General features: G+C 46.0%; 1 protein-coding gene across 3 annotated transcripts in view; it reads right to left on the bottom strand.

Annotated features, from left to right (window-relative positions):
- Window positions 1-21,711, bottom strand: part of LOC147897789 (uncharacterized) — a 160,285-nt gene that overhangs the window by 55,557 nt on the left and 83,017 nt on the right. For all 3 annotated transcript variants that reach the window (XM_087380506.1, XM_087380508.1, XM_087380507.1), the window contains one exon: window positions 12,913-13,011. In XM_087380506.1, the coding sequence (XP_087236632.1) occupies window positions 12,913-13,011 (99 nt within the window). The remainder of the gene's footprint in view (window positions 1-12,912; window positions 13,012-21,711) is intronic.

Genomic DNA, 21,711 nt, shown 5'->3' on the forward strand with positions numbered 1-21,711 from the left:
CCTCTATGCCCAGACCCACTACTTGTCACTTGTTCACTGCACAGAACGTGAGGAATGCCCTCCTCCATCTACATAACCGGAGAGCACTAGACCATGAGGGGCTACATACAAAGCACTTCACACATGGACAGGAGGTCTTGGCCCCGGTTCTAGCGCATTTGTTCAACCATGCAGTAAGCCACGGTTTCCCACCTAGTTGGAGCACTACCACCAAGACAGGGGATCTCATGGATACTGGGAACTACCACACTCTCATGATTGGCCACACTCTAGCTAAGATTTATGGATCAGTTCTAGAAAGGGTAATCAATAGCCATACAGAGGGCCATGGACAACGGGCTCTTGGGCAGGCAAGCTTCCGGAGACAACACTCCACACTAGACCACATTTTTACCCTGAGAGTCATCATCGAGGAGGCGAAGTCGAGGCGCCAGAAGGTCTACACTTGCTTTGTGGACTTTCGGAAGGCTTTTGACACAGTCCCTCGCTCGTGCATGATCAGGCGACTACAAGAGCTGCATCTCCCAAAGGTCATGATCTAGGGAGTGATGAGTTTATATAAGTCCATCAGAGGGCGAGTCCGTGCTCCCGGGGACCTAACAGACTGGGTTGAGAGCAACATAGGGGTGCAACAAGGCTGCCACCTCTCACCGACTCTCTTCGGGCTATACATTGATGAGATCACATCCTTTGTTGATCGCCTAGGAGGAGGGATCCCTATTGGCTGATTTGATGGTACAGATACTGCTATATGTAGATGACATAGTCCTCATTTCGTTCTCAGCTGAGGGATTGCAGAAACACTTGGAGGCCCTGGAGATGTTCTGCAGAGAGAGGGGCCTAGAAGTCAACCTTGGAAAAACCAAGGTTATGATCTTCAACACATCCCAAGCAATGCTTCATCGACATCGACATCAACATAGTTTCATTTACTGAGGGAAGCCAATGGAGATAGTGCAGTCCTACACTTACCTAGGGGCAATATTCACGGGACTAGTCTTCACGATGACCCATGCCGCCAGAGCACGACTCACACGAGGGAAGGGTTCCCTGGCCTTATTAGAGAGACAATGTTTCCAGACGCATTTCCAAAATCCATTGACGAAGGGATGGCTTTTTGACACTCTCGTGAGACCGACTGCCATGTATGCAGCACCTTTTTGGGGGTGTGACCTTTGAGCTAACTCACTAGAAGGGATTTGAGAGGCTACAGATGATCATGTCATCTAGGATGATTCAGAGTAAGCCTTCAATTCCCCATCAGATCATACAAGCAGAGTTCGCCATGACGGCTCTCTAGGTGGACGCCCTCTTCCAGACTGTGAATTTCCTCCACAGAGTTTGGGCCCTACCTTAGTGGATATTACCGAGACTGGCACTAGAGTCATCCCGATGACTGGCAGAGAGAGGCTTTATACAAACATGGTATGCGCGGGTGTCAACATGGTTTGATAGCCACAATATCCAGATGGATAGGCTCCCCCCCTTTCACCACAGCATGGATGCACCACCGAAGCTCATTCCACATGATGAGATTAACGACATATACGAGTCTCGTCCCCCAAGTTGCGCATTGAGGCAGAGAGAGCGACTGGCATACCTAGAGAGCAGCGGGTCTATAGACTATGCACGATGGGGGAGATCGAGACAGAGGAGCATTTTCTATGTGTCTGTTCGACCTACTATGAGATTCGAGGGCTCTCTTTCAGGAAGGGCTTGGCTTTGGACCACTCACACGGCTCATACATTTCCTTGACCAGGTTTACATTGGGCTCTACCTGATTGAGATGCGGAGACACAGAGATTCCCTTGTGCGGCAGGCCAGAGATCAGCTACGATTGATGCCTCAAGACACCAAGCTAGATCGAGCGCACAGACACGCATCACTGATTTTACGCATACGAGCCAGCACCAGATGAGATCGAGGGGGAGGAGCTCGAGGAGATGAGAGCACTATGGATCAGCAGTGAGACCCGGCACCAGGATGTGGCTAGATGAGAGACGCGGAGACCACACACGGCACGTGGGGGGATCAGAGCATGCACGATTGAGGTCCGGCCTATCTCAGCCCTCCTCAAAAGGACCGCCAGAGACAAGGCATTACTCTCGATGTAGCCCATCGGATACACAGATCCAGGATAGAACGCCCCCGCCACCGCGGGAGACAGCCTGGCAGACATAGATACCTGAGCTCCTTGCATCACATCAGAGGGCCATCAAGGAGTTGGGTTATATAGAGCCTACACATGTATTTGGAGCTCTGGTTCTGAGCAGCACTTGATTGCTCTTTTCCTACTATTTTGTACTAGCTTTTTGCATTTTTTTAGCACTTAGCACTAAGCACTCAACAAGGGCCTTAGTGAGCTCTTTGCTTCAGCCCACAATGGCTTGTATGGGTTAAATATATTTTGTACCTTGTCTCATAGACCCGCGAGGTCTCCTGAAGACGTTAATACACTCCCTCTCTCTCTCTCTCTCTCTCTCTCTCTCTCTCTCACACACACACACACAAAGACGGGGGACGCAGAGACGACACGGAGAGTGACAAGAGCACACACAATCGAGTTCCGCCGGCCTATCTCAGCTCTCCTCAAGGGGGCTACCAGAGATGGGGCATCACTCTTGACACAGCTCATCAGATCCAGAGATCGAAGAGACCAATGCCACAGCTCGACAGAGGCAGATCCGGGATATCCTCCAGCCCATCAAAGAGCCACCACAGTGCCGGGTTTCAGCTTTCGAGTCTCAACTTTCAGTTTCCAGTTTGCATTTGAGTTGTGTGTTTGAGCTCTTTGGCTCTTTAGCTTAGCATAGCATCTAGCAAGGGCCCTAGCACGCCCTTTGCCTCAGCCCATTGAGGCTTGTACGAGTTATTTCCTCTTGGTGAACTTTGTCCCATAGGCCCATGAGGACCCCGAAGAACATTAATCTCTCTGTACCTTGTCTCATAGACCCGCAAGGTCTCCTAAAGACATTAATACACCTTTCTTTCTTTTCTTTCTCTCACCCCCATCCACAGTTCCCACGTCCGCCTGCAGCTCCCCCCCACCCCGCCTTGTAGGTCCTCCCTCCCGCCGCCCTGCTCCTCCCTCCCCCTGGGCTGCAGCTCCAACCTCCCCCTAGCCCCGGCTGCTCCACCACACCCCCCAGCCCCTCCCGCAGCTAGCCTTACCTACCAAGCAAGCCTACCGCCCCCCTCCCCCCCGGCAGCTACCCCCCCCCCGGGCCCCCTCGTGTGCCTCTCCCCCCGTGATGCTGTTGCTGCCTTTTGTGCAGCAGCCCCCCACCTTGCCTCTTTATTACCCCCTTGGGAGTGCCATGGAGGGGGTCCTCGCGCTCCCGCTTCCGTTCTAGTTCCCACCTCTGCCCCTGCACTAGAACCGGTACAAAGAAAACATCGAGAAGTAGGTCCAAGAGAAATGGGAAAGGGAGAGCTAGATAAAGAGACGGACAAAAACAAGGACGACAACGCATTTGAAAACTTGAGTATGTGAACACGCGCTACACTCGAAGCGGACTTGGGGTTGACAGCAAAGCAAAGACAGATCCACCTCAGCCTCTACTTCAGCTTCAGTCTCTGCCTCTACCTCTATTTCAGCCCCCGCTTCAGCTTAAGTCTCAGTTTCAGCCCCTGCTACATTCTCATCCTCAGCTTCAGCCCCACTTTCAGCTGTAGCCCCTACATCCACAGCTATAGTTACTGTCAGCGACATACCTCTGACATAGACCTCCTCGAGGTTGTTACAGATTTCATCCCTCCCTTCCTCTCCCGTTACAGCTCTCTCACCGATTATGGCACCTACTTCCGAGGTATTATACACTACTCTGCATTACGCCTCGACCTTCCTCTCCCCTCTCTCCCTCTCAATCATCCTATGCTTCCATACCCCGTTGGGATCGCCTCATCCATGCCACTATCATCTCCATATTTTACCCAGCTCACCCAGTCACCACCTAGCTTCCGCCCCCATCCCCATACATTCATGACACAGCCCTTCTAGTAATAGTCTCAGCTAGGACACAAACAGGCTGACTCACCAGAGTCTTGGGAGACCTTGCTTATCGAGGTACACATTATCCCTGAGCGCGAGATGGAGCTGACACGCTTCGCACAGGAGCAAATCTGCTTCACGCAAGAGTAGGGCCGTGTAATACAGGAGCAAGCTCGGCCAGGCTGATCTCATTCAAGGACACAGACAGGATATCTCGCAGCTCCGACAGGAGGTCACCGCCGTACACACAGTCCTAGGGAGCACTCCAGTTGTTGAGGCACAGATTGTGAACATGCAATCTGTAATTGAGAAGACTTCCAGATGGGTTGACATGGAAAAACTGGAAACTGCGAGGAAAACCGTTTCGGCTACTCTCATAGAGCAACAGCAAAGACCCAGTAAGGCTCTCAACATCAGAGTACGTGGGATCCCATGCACTGAGAAAAACCGATGACAGATGCGACAGCCTTTGTGGCCACTACACTGTGTGTAGCTGAGCACAGGATCGAGAGGGCGTGGCGGGTGGGGAGAGACCCCAACCAAGAGCAGCCTCTAATCATACAGCTTCACGATGCTTAGGCACAACTTTTGGCTTAACGACGCAGGTGAGTTCTGCAAGATCAACTGCTACTTCTCTCCCAAGACCTCTCACTTTACTAGAGATATCCGAGATGAGGCTGAGAGATCTCCATTTGCAGCCCTCTATAAGTCCATTGTTGACTTCTCGAGCCGCGGAGAAGTCCTCCTAGTTGAGGACTTCAACGCGAGGACAGGCACCCGTTAGGTACCACTCCTCGATTTCAAGGATGATTCCATGCTATTGCCAGACATTGACCTTGAGGGTGCAGGTATGCTACGTGTGTCAGCTGACAGACCAGGGCCGGTCACATCTTTTAGGTAGGCCCTTTTGAATCTTGGCAGGATGCATGATCTCATTATCTATAACGGTCTTGACAAATGGCCCGCCTTAGGTGGTCTCACATGCTTCCCACATGGGGGAGACTCTAGCGTTGTTGATTACATCATGGGATCCCCTGCCTTCACATCTACCATCACTGATTTTACTGTAGCACCTCTCCTCCAAGGAGCTGATCATACCTACTTGTTCTTTAGTGTTTCCTCTCCCCGTTGCACAGCACCTCCCATCCCGCTGATTACATGGTTCGCCAGCTCTGGCATTTCCCTGAGTGCAGCTCCTGATTATGCTTCGTGATCTCATTCCCATTTTGTGTATCTTGCTCTCCTCTTTTGCTTATATTAGCTCAACTTGCATGTCCTTTGATGCCACCATCGTAAGATATAGCTCACCTCTTCTTTAAGCATAAGCCATTGCTCTTCTTGTTCCGCCACTTTGCTTGTTCCCTTGACTAATTTGCTTTACGTATGTAATGCTTTTGAGCTTCACGTCTAGGTACTCTTGTTGCCAAGCTACCTTGATTTGTCTATACTCTTTGATTTCCACAATAACTTGCTGAGTGTGGCTTTTGTATGCCCCTTCTTTCTTTTCAAATCGTCCAGTTTCTACTGCAACGATGGCGGCATTATCTCTTCCTTCCGGGCTCTCTTTCCTGGCTGTTGGTTCTCGATTGACTTGTTCATGCACTTACGCTTCTCTTCCTCCTTATGTTGCCCTCTTACCTCTCCACTACTCGTAGCCATTCATGGCTCCGATCATAGATCCAACCTCACCCCTCCTTCATGGCTACATGACTACCTTGCTATCATAGACCTCTAACGCTTTGCCTTGCTACTTGCCCATATGCCCCTTGTCTTCAGCCATGCTCTCCTCATAACCACGTTGCACTCTCTCAAGTTGTCGTCTTCCCTCTCAATCTGTCGTCTGCCCTCTTGTTCCTTTCATCCTTGCTTTACGTATTGCATGGTGTGACCATTTTCATCCCTTCCACTCTTCAACTAGGTCGCTTTCTTTCTCCCACTGCTTTCTTCTTAAGCGTTATTAATCACACACACACACACACACATATATATATATATATGTATATATATATATTCATTTATATGCTCAATTATTTATTTACTTTCTCTAGATTATTCTAATTAGTTTTGTTTTATATAAATATTTTTTAATGTTCCAAATTTTCCCTACCATAATTTCTTATGGTTGCTTTATGTCTAAGGCATTTTATTAAGTGCCCTTGTCAGTAATTGATTTAGATTTAGAAGTGCATTGGATCTCTCACTCCAATATTTTACATATATATAGTGGACTATACGTATATATTCCTTTTATGTTTGCCCTTTATGTGTGCCTTCTCTTTGATTATTATTACTCACTCTTATTTCTTTCTTCATACATTGTATGACTTTAGCTTTTGTGTTTGAATTATATGTCTCCTAGCTCTAGAATTTAACGATAGTTTCCTTTTTATTTTCTTTTTGAGGTTAGTTGCTTAATGTCTTTCCTTCAATGACTTCTCTTTATTTTCAATTGTTACCTCACTAGTTAGTTGACTATACTTCCTATGAAATTATGTAAAGGTACGTTGTTGACTAGTGCGACTAAATTCCTTGTCAATTCTTAAGCATGGATAAATACATGCTTCCTGTCATTCAGATATTCCCCCGTACCCATCATCAGTTAACATTAAATGTGTTTATATTAACATTAAACTTTAATCACTTAATGGTGCCCAATATTAGGATGGATTATTCTCTTGCTCAAACATGCCTAGCATTGCACACTCTTTGACTCTGAAAGGTGGACTGGTTCTTTGGTAAAAGCGATAACAAGCCAGGGTAAACAAGCATTACCTATCTTTCCATTTGAAACTATGATGTTCTAACACTTAGTTTCTCTTGGATGGTGGCAAGTAAGTAGAACCTAACCTTGGAGCCTCGACGACTGGACGGATTCGACACTTGTATACTTATTTTTGAAACTATATCGGTGTTTGGCCATTTGATATTAAAATTAATTTTAGATTGACTACTAGTCTTCACTCTCCATTTCTAAATAATTTCTATTTAATGTTTTAAAGCTATTCTATGACTGAATCGATTGTATGGTTTTCTGATTGATGGGAGTTTTGAATCTAAACACACACACCCTGTTAGAATTATAGATATAATTCAGCAGTGACCAATGTAATATAATAAGCTAGTTAGGGGCACTTTTCCCTCTTTAAGAGGTTTTTCCCCCTAACTGCAGTTAGTTCACTAACTATAGTTAGTGACTACTAAGGTTTTGTCACTAGGACAAAACCTTATCTTTCTCTCATTGTGTTGTACTCTCACTCTTCTTCTATTGCAACTAAGCTTTCAGCTTCCAGCTCTCACTCTCTCTTGCTCTCTCTCACTCACCCTCTTCTCACATTTGGTATCAGAGCAGGTTCAAGAGCTCCAAGCTCCCTGCTCCCTTCACTTCGAGCCCTTTGCCTCCAGCTACAGCCTGCATCAACTCCGTACAGTCCGTACGACTGTACGGAATCCCGACGTACAGTGCCGTACAACCTCCGTACTACCTCCGTACAATTCCCGTATAGATCGCCGTACCTACGCCGTAACTCCCGTACAGATCGTCGTACCTGCGCCATTGCTCCCGTACAAATTCGCCGTACAGCGCCGTACAGATTCGCCGTACAGCTCGCCTGTTTGACCGTACCTACACCATCACTTCCGTACCAGATCGTACGTACCGTACCGTACAGTCCGTACTTACTGTACCAACTGTACCTTCCGTAGATCTGAGTGCAGTCCTTCAGTACCACACGTGTGGCAACAGTCTGTTCATCCGTACAATCTGTACTTGGAAATTTGTATTTGCAAATTTGCACGGGTTTCCTTCAGCCACAGGTGTTCTTTGGCAGGCACATCTTGCAGAAAACCATAGTTTGGTTCAGTTGTTTGGGAGTACATTTGGGGCATTTTGTATATTGCAGACATTGCAATCATTGTGTAGTTTCGGAGCTACATCTGGAGCAAAAATTGCAGATTTTGTCTAAAATTTGGGGCTTTTACAGACAGATCTGCAGATCTAGTCTGAAATTTGGGGCTTTTGTTCAAAAATTGCAGATTTGGGGCTTTTAGTAATTTTGCCCATTTCTAGTTGCAATTTCAAGCCACAAATTGGGGCTTTTGTGTTGGGAGAGCATTTTTTGGAGTATTCAGTTCATATTGTCTTTCTTGGAGTGTTTGAAGCACTTTTGGCAGATTTTGGAGAGTTTTTGATGCTTGGACACATTTCTGACCGTGCTTGGCTGTGTTTTTTGGGAGTTGTGCATTTCATTCCCAGTAAGGGAATTCAGCTTTGTATCTGCTTCAATCTTTTTCTCAGATATGGTCCATCAAAATCAAAATGAGTTCCTCCACCACCATGGGAGTCCCCGACCATGGCATAGAGGGAGCATGGCGTGTTAGGAGAGATCCCAACCGAGAGCAACCCCTAGTCATTCGCTTCAGAGATTCACATGCTCGACTAGTGACACTCCGACGCCGAGTCTCTACGAAAGCATCCCACCCTATCCATGGACAAGGATTTGACACCACTACAGATTGAGGAGCGACAAGTTCTTCTGCAGCAACGGGATGTTGCCCGCAAGGACGAGGAATGGACCGTGGTCCGAGATGGTAGGTTGTTGGCCGACACCCGTCGGGCTCCCACCCGTACCTCCTAGGGAGACGAGGCTATGATGAAATTTATGGGATAATGTCAATGGGAATGAGATCCGACCAACAGATATTGCACCTGCTACCCCTCCTCAACAAGGAGGTGGAAGAGATCGTGCACAGGGTGCAGCTGCAGGACAAGTTGGTGGTGCAGCTACAGTCAATACTCCAGAGCAAAACAAAAACTCCTTTTGAGGTCTGGAATGACAGGAAGCCTTCATAGGATCACTTCCGAGTCTTTGGATGCCTTGCTTATGCACATGTGCCTGTTGAATTTCGGCACAAATTGTCAGATAAAGCCATCAAATGCATATTTGTTGGATACAATGCAGAAAGCAAGGGGTACCGTCTCTACAATCCTACTACACGCAAAATCATAGTAAGTAGAGATGTGATATTTTCTGAAAATTCAGCTCACACTCAGGCTGAATTTCAAATGCCTTCGTCTTCAGAGGATGTCTTTAAGGGGTTGCTACCAATTGCTTTGGGTTCCCCTGCTGATTTTTCTGATGCAAATCAGAATTTACAGCAACCTCCAGATGCTTCAGTTCCGCCACAGGATGTCTTGCCCCCTCCACAGGCAGTGGAACAGGTGGTGCAGCAAGAAATTGCAGACATACATGCAGCAAAAACAGTCCCAAACTGGCTGTTACAGACTCTCAGGGAGAGTAAACTTGATGCTCCGTTATCTGGTAGGACTCGCAGTGTAGCAAGGCACATGGAAGGTGCTAATTCAGTGGAATCGGCATATGCAGGTACTCTCCTTGATGAGGAGGAGCCTGCCACATTCGAAGAGGCAAAGGATAATGTGCATAGGATGAATGCCATGCACGATGAGTTGCAGTCCATTGCAAAAAATCAGACTTGGGATGTTGTGGACTTGCCACAGGGTAAACATGCCATTGGCACACGATGGGTTTTCAAGGTCAAACGGAAGCCAGATGGCTCCATTGACAGATATAAGGCCAGGCTGGTTGCTAAAGGCTATGCTCAGAAAAAGGAGCCTTCTTAAATGGGGACTTGCTGGAAGAGGTGTATGTCAAACCACCTCCGGGCTTTGAAATTACAGCAAATGCACTTCAAGTATGCAAGCTCAACAAAGCTTTATATGGGCTGAAACAGGCCCCTCGTGCATGGTATGCCAAGATACATGCCTTTTTGACCAGCAAGGGGCTGCACAATAGTCCTATTGAGAGCACCCTCTACATCAAGATGGATGGGGGGGAAATATTAGTCATCCTTCTTTATGTCGATGACTTACTGCTCACAGGGTCCAATGAAGAAAAAATTGCAGATTTCAAAGCTGATTTGCAGACCAACTTTGACATGTCAGATTTGGGGCTGCTTCACTTATATTTGGGGATCCAGTTCTCTCATGAGAGACGTGGCACTGTTATGTCTCAGTCCAAGTATGTTCAGAAACTCTTGGACAGATTTAACATGCATGAGTGTAAACCCATAGCCACTCCTATGGAGCCGGGGCTGAAACTCACAATGCATGATGCAGGAGAATCAATTGATGCCACACTTTACAGTCAGGCTGTTGGATGCCTCATATATCTCTGCAACACTAGACCTGATATTCAATTTGCAGTATCTCAGGTGAGCAGGTACATGCAAAGTCCAAAAACTATGCATTGGCAGGCAGTTAAGCGCATCTTCCGTTATTTGCAGGGCACAAAGTCTTTTGGCTTGCTATTTCCCAGGGGGGGTGACTTGCAGATGCATGCCTACAGTGATTCAGATTGGGCTGGTGATTATGACACTAGGCAGTCCACTAGTGGCAATTGTTTCTTTTTGGGTAAATCTTGCATTTCATGGCTAAGCAAGAAACAATCTACAGTGGCTACCTCATCATGTGAAGCTGAGTACAGGGCAGCTTTCACAGCAACAGTTGAATGTGTCTGGCTGCGACGTCTATTTGCTGATCTTCATCTGTCTTTGGAGGGTCCCTCTCCAATTCTCACTGATAGTCAGAGTGCCATTGCAGTGGCAAAGAATCCAGTGTTTCATGCTCGCACGAAACACATTGAGGTTCACTATCACTACGTCAAAGAGAAGTTGCATGCAGGAGAGATCAGTATGATCTTTGTGTCCACACATGACAACGTTGCAGATATTTTCACCAAAGCACTACCACGTGAAAAGTTTGAGGCATTTCGCAGTGCCCTGAACTTATATCCGTTTGGTGATTGATCAGCCTTGTACATGACATTGGCACTGCAGGGGGGTGTTAGAATTATAGATATAATTCAGCAATGACCAATGTAATATAATAAGCTAGTTAGGGGCACTTTTCCCTCTTTAAGAGGTTTTTCCCCCTAACCGCAGTTAGTTCACTAACTATAGTTAGTGACTACTAAGGTTTTGTCACTAGGACAAAACCTTATCTTTCTCTCATTGTGTTGTACTCTCACTCTTCTTCTATTGCAACTAAGCTTTCAGCTTCCAAGCTTCCAGCTCTCACTCTCTCTTGCTCTCTCTCACTCACCCTCTTCTCACACACCCCACAGTGAGAGGGAGATAAGAAGGAAAGAAAGAAAGAAATTTTATTAGAGTCTTCGGAAGACCGATGGGTCTATGAGACTGAAAGAAAACCTGATACAAATCACAGTAAGGGTGGAGCTACTGAAACGAGCATCATCACCCGTGCTGAATCCTAAGTCTGATCATACATAATCAAATACATCTGGATGTAATAATGAAAAGAAAAGGACTGGAGCGGAGCAGAATCCTCCGCATGTCATGTCCCCCTAGCTGGTGCATAGCCGGTGATGGGACGCTGGTGCCTGTCAAGGGGTGCCGTGCGTCTCAGTCTCCTGGACGAGGCTCGACACAAGACCAGAGCCACCGTGACTCCCGTGGGATGTATCCCGGGTCTTAACAATGATGGGAGGTCCCCCAGAGTGATCTATGTGTCCCCCCGATGTCTCGTGTGTCGTGCTGGGATCGTCGGTTCAGGGTCTCTGGGATCGTCGGGTCAGGGTCTCTGTCACGTCGGCGGCTAGAGACTGGACGATCAATGTCACTCGATGGGAAGAACTCTGTGATCTCTGACAACAAGAGGACTGCAAGTAATCTCTGGCAAAAGCCCTGCTACACCTAGGGAAACCTCTGCACAACGGGCTGCTTAGGAGCCGAGAACACTGCTCAACCACCACCAACAACTGAGCTGAACAAGGATGGAAGAACTGCTCCACCCCAAGGCTGAAAGGATTGCTCCAAAAAACACCTTGGAAGAACCGCTCTAGGTGATGCACAAGAGGCTGGTCCACGTGTGGCAGAACTGCTCCACCAGAAGATCAAAACGAGGAAAGGGGCCTATATATAGGCAGCCCCCCCCCCACCCCCCTAGTCGGCTGATGTAGAAGGGGGGCTGACCCCCTGCTGTAGGGCCCGACCAACCTAGGTGGGCCGACCCACCTCTAGGGCTGCCCAAAGCCCTATAAAGAGGGCTCAGCCCCAGCCTATGGGGGGCTGCTCTCCAGCCAAGGTGGCTGACCTGCAGGTCGGCCCACCCCCTGCTTCAAAGCCTGCATCTAGGGCCTATAATAGGTGCCTCTAGGAGCTGTCCCGTGGCAGCACAACAGGGCTGACACACCCGCACAGATCTGCACCCCTCCCGGGATCCTCCATGGCCATCGTGGCAGCACATGGACCAGCAAGAGGTACTGGATAGCCACGCAGTCCATCCCTCTATCCTACTCCGCCCTCACGGGGGGGCGGACACACCACTAACGAGGTCCTCTCTCCGGACTGACCTATCCTCACAACAAGCGGGCACACCCATGTGGCCACAAGCACTGGCCCTCTCTCACAAGTGACATCGGGAGATGTTGACCTCTAACACTCTTAGGGGCTCAACCCATTCAGCTAGTGTATCTGGTATTATTCCTCCCAAGACCCTTAGGTCTTTCGAAGAGTTCAATAAACTTTCTTTCCTTCTTTCTCTCTGTTCCCCTTCCTCTCACTCCTTCGTGCTATTCTGTCCCCTTTATTAAATCTTCCACGTCCCCTTTTCTACAAAAATACAGTGATAAAATAAAACATGATCGGAAGTACATGTTTCTCATTTATCTAGTCATAATTCATTCTTAAGGAATTTTAGCTCTTATAACAATGCAAAAACATTTACATGTATATATCCTCACATGCATAAGTGTGCACCTCCCCACACACACTTTCCTACACACATACAATCTCCTACACAATGTTCATTGAAGTCTATACAGTCACTATTGTTTAACTTGAAAAGGAGTTACAATGAAACAACAAGAGGGAGACAATAGCGTACCACATAAGCTTTGAAGATTAGGTCAGAGTGGTGTGGAGGAATGAAGGAATCCTCAGTAGCATGCCCAAACAATGCCGGAATGAACGATTTCTTTGCAAACTGAGGATTCAACAGCATCACCATAAGTAACCTGGTAGTCTTTTCTTTATACAACAATTTTCCATTTAAGGGAGATTAAAAAAAAGAACCTATCATCTACGATTGTGTACAAGTTTATTCAAAGCCTCTTACATTGAAAATTCAAAGAATCTCAAGTAAAAAATAGCGCAAGACCACAAACCATCTGTTTGTAAGTTTAATGTCAAATTATTGCAATGCAAATTTAAAAGTTCTCAAGTGAAACCTAGCACACGACCATAAATCGTCATATTTAATTTAAGAAATATAAAGAAGTATATATATCAAGGCGTATACGATGAGAAAAGCCACACACACACACACTTTTTTTAGTGAAAGCCATGATTGTTTATATTACAAGAAAAGCCACACATGCGCGCACACACACACACACAGGTTTATTAATGTTGTAGAAGGCCGACAAGATCCCTGAGACTAAGTCTGAAATGCATCACGAGAGAAAACAGCTAGCAAGAGAACTCGAGGTCTCTAGCACACCCTTAAATTTCTACAAGAAATTGAAAAGAAAAACAAAAATACGATTTGAATGTATGTGTGGGCCCTTCGGGGAGATCCGGTCAAGTATCAACAATAATTGATATGAGCTCTATGCAAGCTGGACTAGGTTCTGCCTCACCAATCCTAATGCTGGTGAAAGATGTCAAGGACCTGTTGATGTTGTCATCCTTTGTTCCCCTCCATAGGACACACTTAGTGGACATCATGAGGTAGCCCAACATTGTAACACTGCAATAAGGATGCCTCAAGTGGGACAAGAGCTCACCGTGGTACTTTAGCCACATGTGGGCTCATGACCCATGTCTTGCAACATCCACTCAATGTGGGTTCCTCTGCTATGAGAAGAACTTACAACCACCATCGGCGTAGACAGCATCACCCCCACAAGCATCATCATCACCATTGCTCAGAGAAGACTAGCACTATTGCCAGCTCTAGCTCTTCTTCTCCCCCCAAATACCCTTATCTGTAAGCCCGTTGCCTTGCCTTGGTTCCCATTTACGAAGTTTTCTAGGAGCATTGCTCTGAAGAAAATGATGTGCCCAACATACTTCAATAGGAGATAAGTCCCCAAGATGACCACACTGGGTAAGATCCTAACAGAGGGCTTTGGCATCCGCAACTTCTTTGCGAAGAGAAGACAAATAAGTTTGACCATAGTCGTAAATGACATGCTGCATTCGATATGCGAATGCTAGCCATGCAAAGTCCAGATCAATATGAGCATGTGCCCAAAGCAAAGCAATTGTATCTACCACCTTAGCTTTATAGGCATCATGCTTCAAGTAACTATTATTGACAATAAGCAATCTTTTTCCAGAAGTCTGGCATCACTCATGTGAAAGAAAGAAAGGTTCAACCAAAGGGGGGCATGATCAGACTACAGGAAAGCATAGTCTGCCCACATCATGCAGGTAAATGCAGCATATTGCTGAGCATTAAACATGTACCAACGATCCAAGCGGGCCCAATAGGCAGAGCAAGCATTATGTAACCAGGGAGATGGGGCTACGTAGTTTTCCAAATATCAAAACGTGCATGCTGCGAAAGCAAGTGAGTCCACTGCATCCTTTCTGCTGCAAGCTTGTGTGTTTTGCCCGAGGTGTTATCCCCGGGATGAGGCGCATTATTCAAGTCACCAGACAGAAAAGCATTTTACTCCAAGGATAGGCTTGCATTTCCTTTGCGATGATTGTGCGGCATAAACCGAAGCAAAGTCAAAAGCCTCCCCAAACAGTAAACATTGAATGACAATTTACCTGCCTTGCGGGTCATTGAACGCCACAAATGGCTGATATCATGCTTGACCAGCACCACAACTCCAGAAAAGGAATCATAACCTACATAGAAAATATCATAGCCTACAAAATGGCCCGTGCCGCCAGTAAAACCATGATGATTGTGTTCTTGCAAAGCAAGTATGTCAGGCTACATCTTATCGATATAAGCCTAGATGATTTTCCAATTATTCAAGTCGCACATTCCCTGTACATTGTATGTTAGGCATTTATCTGTGACTACATATTTACAGATATACAGGTATATGCATGCTCAACAATGCCAAGATATATCAAGTCTGCATATCCGTCTCAGGATCAGCCACATGATCCTAAGAGCATGGCAAAAAAAAGTACATCATCTTCAGGGAAAAGGGTGCAACTAGTTGTAGCTGCAGCCCCAAGTAATTCCCATCCCAGAATTTTCAGCAGGTGTATGGCCATTTCCAGTCCATGTGCGGGCTGGAGGAGGTCGCCTAGGAGTGAGGATGCTCCTTGGAGTCTCCCAGCCCTCATTGGAGACTTTATCCATGTCCCTTTTCTTAATTAGATTTGCAGCATGCATAGAAGTGCAATTATTGAACACAGGGACAACTTGTCCTTACCCATATCTTGAACCACAACCAGTGGTTTTGTAGGCTTATTCTTTACAGCAGAAGACCCAGGAACATCCTTATTCTGCACAAAAGCAGGCATAGCATCCGGAGGCATCTTATGCATGGTCAAGGGACATTGCGAAGCCATATGACCAAATTTGTGACATCCAAAGCATACACCTACAAAAGATCCCCATTTGAGCTTGTAAACATCACTCCCCATGGGAACATTACTGCACTTACAGAGTAGGATTCATGAGTGGGATATCAGTATCCCAGAGAATGCAAAACTTGCTCAAATTTCAATTTTGCCTTGGAGGGAAAAGCACCTCGCCCAATAAAGCAGCAATTTTGGGCAAAAGTTTTGCCAGGCATTGAGGGAAGTCCGCTACTTCTACTCAATTTAGGCATCAGTGCCTGATGAGAGATGGGTAGTCCCGTGAAGGAGACCAGGGGAAAACATGTACCATCTGATACTGTCACGAGGGCATGATTTCCGATGCATGCATGTTGGCATGTGGGCAGGACCCTGGGAAAACCAGTAGCGTGGTCATGGGTTGTTTGATGTGCTAGAACCCCTTGAAATTGTGCCTTGGGGGTGATTTTTGTGGTTTGGACAAGAAAGGGGGCAAAGAGTCCTTGGGATCAAAAGTTGGCCATTGGTTTGGCTTTAAAAAGGTCCCACTAGAGGGGGGCCAAGGGGCAAATTAAAGGACCAAGGGGCAAATGAGTTAAGGGCTGCCACGTGGCTAGCCCATGCAATTGATTTTTGGAAAGGGATTCCATGGAAGGCTCCTGGCAAGCCGACGGGCGTAGAAAGGAGTCGTGAGCTTGTGGAGGGGCTGCATCACATACAAGATCAAAGGTCCGTGGCCCGCTGTGTGTATGGACGGAAGCGAAGCTGTCTACAAGATCGTGTATGACCGAAGGACCGTACGGGATGAAGTATGTGTGATGACGACTGTGAGTACGGGCTGCAAAGACGATGCGGTACAAAACTGCCGTACAGAATGCAATATGGGCTTTTAGTCGTACGGATGGGCTGTACGGAATTGCAGGCAGAGGCTGAGTACCACTAGCATACGTGTTGTACGGATTATCTTTCCTAGAACAGGCCATACAATTTACACAGTTGACGTACGGGAGCTGTCCGTAGGGCTAAAACTTTACAAGAAGTTTCTGTTGTGCAGTACGGACTGCATCATGGGTGTTAAACGCACAACTTGTGAGGCTGAACATTGTTGTACAAATGCAAATGAGCAGACTGGTCGTCACTTTTCACCAGTGGGCTTTGGACGTCATCACCAGTTGAGAGCTTGGGCTGACTGCTTGCATAGTGCTTTGTCAATTGGTTGTGAGCTGTCCAAAAGGGGCCGCCTGGTCACGTAGAGTATGCTCTCTTTGCAGTCTATTTTCTAAAGGCCTATGCCGTGCAAGGGGATTCCACAGAGGATAATTTCATGCTTTGTTGAGGCTTCCACTAATGTTGGCTGTATTTGTATGCTTTATTCTCTGCTCGGAGAAGATAAATGGCTAGGTGGGCTCTGGTAATGGTTATTGTGGGGTGTGTGGCCTGGTAAGGCTACCAGAAATAGTCTTGGGCTGAATGCTTTTTGTTGGATCAGCATTGCATCATAGTCACAAGAAATGTTTCGTCTATTTCGCGGTTTCAACAGCTTTGTTTCATTTCATTTCGTGTTGTCAGACGAAATGGATAGGTTTCGAAATGATAATATATATATTCAACGCTATTGGCTACTAAGATATATTATACTCAAGTTTAGAGTTAACAAAGAGGAATATAAGCCAAGACACCCAAAAAGGATATATAAAACACCAACACATTCTTCAAATTTATTTCAAGCTTTCAATCTTGATTCTCAAGTTTCAACTTCAAATAAATCAATCTTTCAGGATTGAAAAGCATATGTATTCTAGAATCTAGAAATATGAACATTGAATCATTGAAAATTTTGAAAAAAAATGTTTTAAAAAGTATTTCAGGATTTGGGCAAAACAGCGTTTCGTGCAGAGCGTCTCGTCGTTTCCAAATGTTTCGTGACGAAACGTTTCGTCGCGTTTCCATAGGACGAAACGCGTTTTCATGTGACTATGCATTAAATGCTTACTATGAAGCTTGGTGAGAGTATTGCATAACAAGGTGTAAGCATGGGGGCATTGATGCCTACCGAAGTGTGAAGCATTACCAATGGATGCTAGCTATGTATCCTTGCTTTATCCTTGTCCTGAGCAGGTGAATGGCTAAGGCGGCACTCAAGGCAGCTAAGGGAGTCTATGTGACCAAGTATTGGTTGCTTGGAACAGGCCTAAGCTGAGTGCAAGGGTTATGGACCTGAGATGGATGCTCTTTAGCTATGCTTGATGGAGGTCACTTCAATAGAGATTATGCTTTGGTTTCTTTAAGAGATGGGTCACATGCAGGCAGTGGTTGCTAGGCAGATGTTGCTAGGCAGATGGTACATCTTGAGTACAGCCTCGTTGCTGAGTAGTCTAGGGTTGGGAATCCATGCTTGGAATGGGAAGTATCCCTGGAACCCTGAGAGGGATGGCAGGTGTGACTGCCTTAGTGTTTGCTATGTTGTGATGCCAATTCTCTTATGGAAATCAAGTTGATGGCTCACGATGTATGCTGTCAATAGGGTGAGAGACTATTGGACATGACAATCCTGGACAGTGGAGAAAGCTTATGTATGCTTTCTCTTTTCTGCTTTGAGCAGATAGTTGGCTAATTGGGCACTAGTGACAGCTATGTGCCCAAGTGTGGCTACTAGTGACAATTCCGGGCTGTGTGCAAGCTTCCTGGACTAGGGATGGAGACACTGAAGAGTAAAAGCTTTGCAGGGTATGTGGATGCCCACTAAGATGTGGAATGCCCCAGTTGTAAGAAGGGATGTATCCTTTTTGTAGCCTGGAATTCTCGATCTCTCAATTAATTAAAGAAATACCGAAAGGGGCGCCAAGGTTTGGGGCCAATCTGTGTCTTTGTTTTTGAGAAAGGGCACTCTAGCTCCCGATCCGCTAGTAATACTTTTGCTGAATTGTTATTGTAACAAGGTTGACTGGTTACTTCTTAGTTTTACTGACCTTTTATTTACTGAATGCCGGTTTCAGCTGCCCATTATATAGAGGAGAATGTTCTAAAATCATCTGCTTATGCTGCTCATCCGTCATAAAGACCTCAAAAAAAACCTTGCTGCATAGTGTATCTCCTGCGCAAAGCATCCTCCTAGAGTTCATTACCCACATCAGTGGCCACAGGCATGCGACCTAGAAAGAAGATTATAACAGCATTCTTGGCACATTCCTGTATAGGATCGACTATGTCATCAATCTCCACTGTAATGCCACAGGAAGTTCGAATCCTTCCTGCTTTCCTCAAAACCTTTATGCATAACCTCATACACAAGCTTAGCTTCATTCAAAAATTGAGTGGGGTTATCCTGACCCACAACCTGCTTCTGTTTTTTATTTTTTGAAACATAAGTTTTTCCCACCTGAGAAACTGCCATGACGAACCAACGCTACACACCTTGAGGGAAACAAGCACAAAGAGGAGCTGGAAGAAATCTGAAGTAAAGGTGAAATAGAGAAGGAGAAAAGGACTGTTTTGACAAAGCAAGAAAGGTATGGACAGGAGAAGTAAGAAAACAAAGCTAAAAATGCAGAAAATAAAACCTTCTTTGTACAAGCAGGAAAGGACAGATGAACATAATCAAAAACATGCTCGGGGCAGTTTTATGGCAACCCTTCTGAGGAATATCTAATTGTTAGTAAAATAGGCGCCATTTGCAAACCGTTAGATCTTCTTCAGATCCAGCGGCTTCAAAAAGGCATGATTCGCTCATATTTAATGGTGGTGATTTGAACCGATTGGTTGATACAATTCTCATAATTTACGGGATCGATGGATAGGCGGCTGAACATGAACCGAAAGAAAACCCGCCCCCACAGGATCAAAGAGCTGAAACAAGAAAGGCGAACAGAACTGCAAGTAGACGAGATAACCTAACGACAGAAAGGCGAGATGAAGAAACCCTAAAACGCACATGAGAGAGCAGAGAGCCGGAGAGCCAGTGAAGGCGAAACGTGCAGCAGCGAACGGCGACCTGCACACAGCCCCAAAACAGGCCCTAGAAAAGCCCAATGAGGTACAAAAAGTAGCTGTGAAACGAACAAACGTGGAGATGGTATAGTCGCGACCCACGATAGCAGAAACAAGGGCTTGTAGAGGGCTGGCGAAGAACCCGCAGAGGAGTTGTCCTAACCAGGAAGACACAAGGAGAAGGCTCGCAAGCGCCGAACAGCTCCCTCTCTCTCTCTCCCTCACGCACCAACACACACACACAAATAAGTCTATATGTATGGGAATCAGCATCAAAGAGAATCAATATGGTCCCAAGTACTATCCTCTTCTGAGCAATCCTTCCACTTAACCTTCACCTCTAGACCAATCGTGTTCCTCAATTCTCGGTTCCCATAATCTAAAATAGATTCCGATCCATGGGACACACAAGTGGTCAGATACTCAGATCATACAAGTTCATTCTCAACACTAAATCATATCCTGCACCTAGCTTCTGTTTCAACCTACTAACATGAAAGCCTGGATGGTTCCCGAATGCCATCAATTTCAATTTCTTGGACATTATCCTCTAGAAATTTCCAATAAGCTGAGCATCTCTGTCACCAAATATTTAAGCCAGCTAAACTACTTTTCTGCAAATAGGTGAGTAAGCCAACTTAGTGAGTTGGTCCATGATCACCCAAATTACATCATGCCAACAAGAGGTCTGTGGTAATCTTACCACAAAGTCTATGGAAACACTCTGATTTGTACTTCATCCCATATTCGTTTCAAGAAAGTATCTTCGGGCTAAAGGCTCATAGTCATATAGGTCTAGATGGATCTCAATGGGGCAACATTGATTCACACAAGCAATTCTACTCAATGCATCGGCTACCTTATTTGTAGATCCCTTTGGATAATTAAACTTGAAGTCAAATTGTTACATAACCTCTGACCACCGAGCCTTCGTGCCCCTTAGGTCAAAATTATTGCAAATATACTTCAAAGAAGAACAAGAGACACTTTTCAACATCGTGTTAAACCAAATTCATTGTTGTTCATTACGGCGGGGTGTTGGAAAGTAAGTAATGAACTATACATTTAGTTTATTAATAGAGTCTCGAGGTGACTATGTGATTGGTAGTTGAGCTTCATGCCTAGGCTAGACTACCCATGACGTCATGTCGGTCGAGGAGAGAGATACTTCCAAGGATCACATGAGGTGGAATACCCTCACATACATCCACCGTGGATAAAGGGGGTAGATGCGACATGCGACCATTCTATCAGTGATCCTAGGTGGCTTTGCATGTTACACATGCATGCACTCACCACTCTACTCATTTTATGTTCACCAGATCGGAGACACGGCCAATAGGCGTGACAGTGGCACTTGTCCCATGTAAGGCTGCACCTAGGAGACCACAGTGGACCACACATTGATTGTCCCATCACAATGATGCCACACCACACCTTCCATGCTCTCCATGGGCTCAAACATTTTACTAGTGTTTCTATGTTCATGTTGCATTTGTCTTGGGTGTAGATGTCCACTTAGAGGCTCTACCCATTCAGCTCATTGTATTTGGGTTTTTTAAGAGTCATAGACCCTTTCGCTTCTCCCTCTCACCTCCTCGATTAAAGTTTGATAATACAATGGATTTAGTATGTGGGCAGCTGCCACCCCACGTTCTGCATTTCCGGTTAGTGTGTTCTATCCAAGGATTGTCATTTCCATTGCACCAATTCTTTCTCTCTGCGTGTGTTGATTTTGCATGTGCAATCTGTGGAAGGGCATCACGGCCTAGTGAGCCTGCTAGAGTTCTCTGCCATATGCATATCGAACAGTGCTACTTTAAGTTGACTTACATATCCAAAGATGAAATCTCTCTGTAAGAATCAAACACACGGGAAATGCCTAGCTCTTTGTTCCCCCATAGGATGACACTTGAACTTCAACAAACCAAAAAGAGCCTGACAGAAGCAAAAGAGAAGAATAAGGCTTGCTGCAAATTCACCAGACAGAGGGTATCCCGCAGGGAAGACTGATGCATCCCAAGAATTCACGCAGAAGTTGTACTCAACAAACATGTGTGTGTGGAAGCCGGTAAATAGACAATGCTCCACCGTAGATACCATTATATGTTTCCGTCCAACAGGACACAATACAAAAGAACTCCGTCCCACCAAATCGTGGTCCTCT

Source organism: Dipteris shenzhenensis, chromosome 10, assembly GCF_047967505.1.
Source record: "Dipteris shenzhenensis isolate YYH24624 ecotype China chromosome 10, Dip_SZ_1.0, whole genome shotgun sequence".
Classification (NCBI taxonomy): Eukaryota; Viridiplantae; Streptophyta; class Polypodiopsida; order Gleicheniales; family Dipteridaceae; genus Dipteris; species Dipteris shenzhenensis.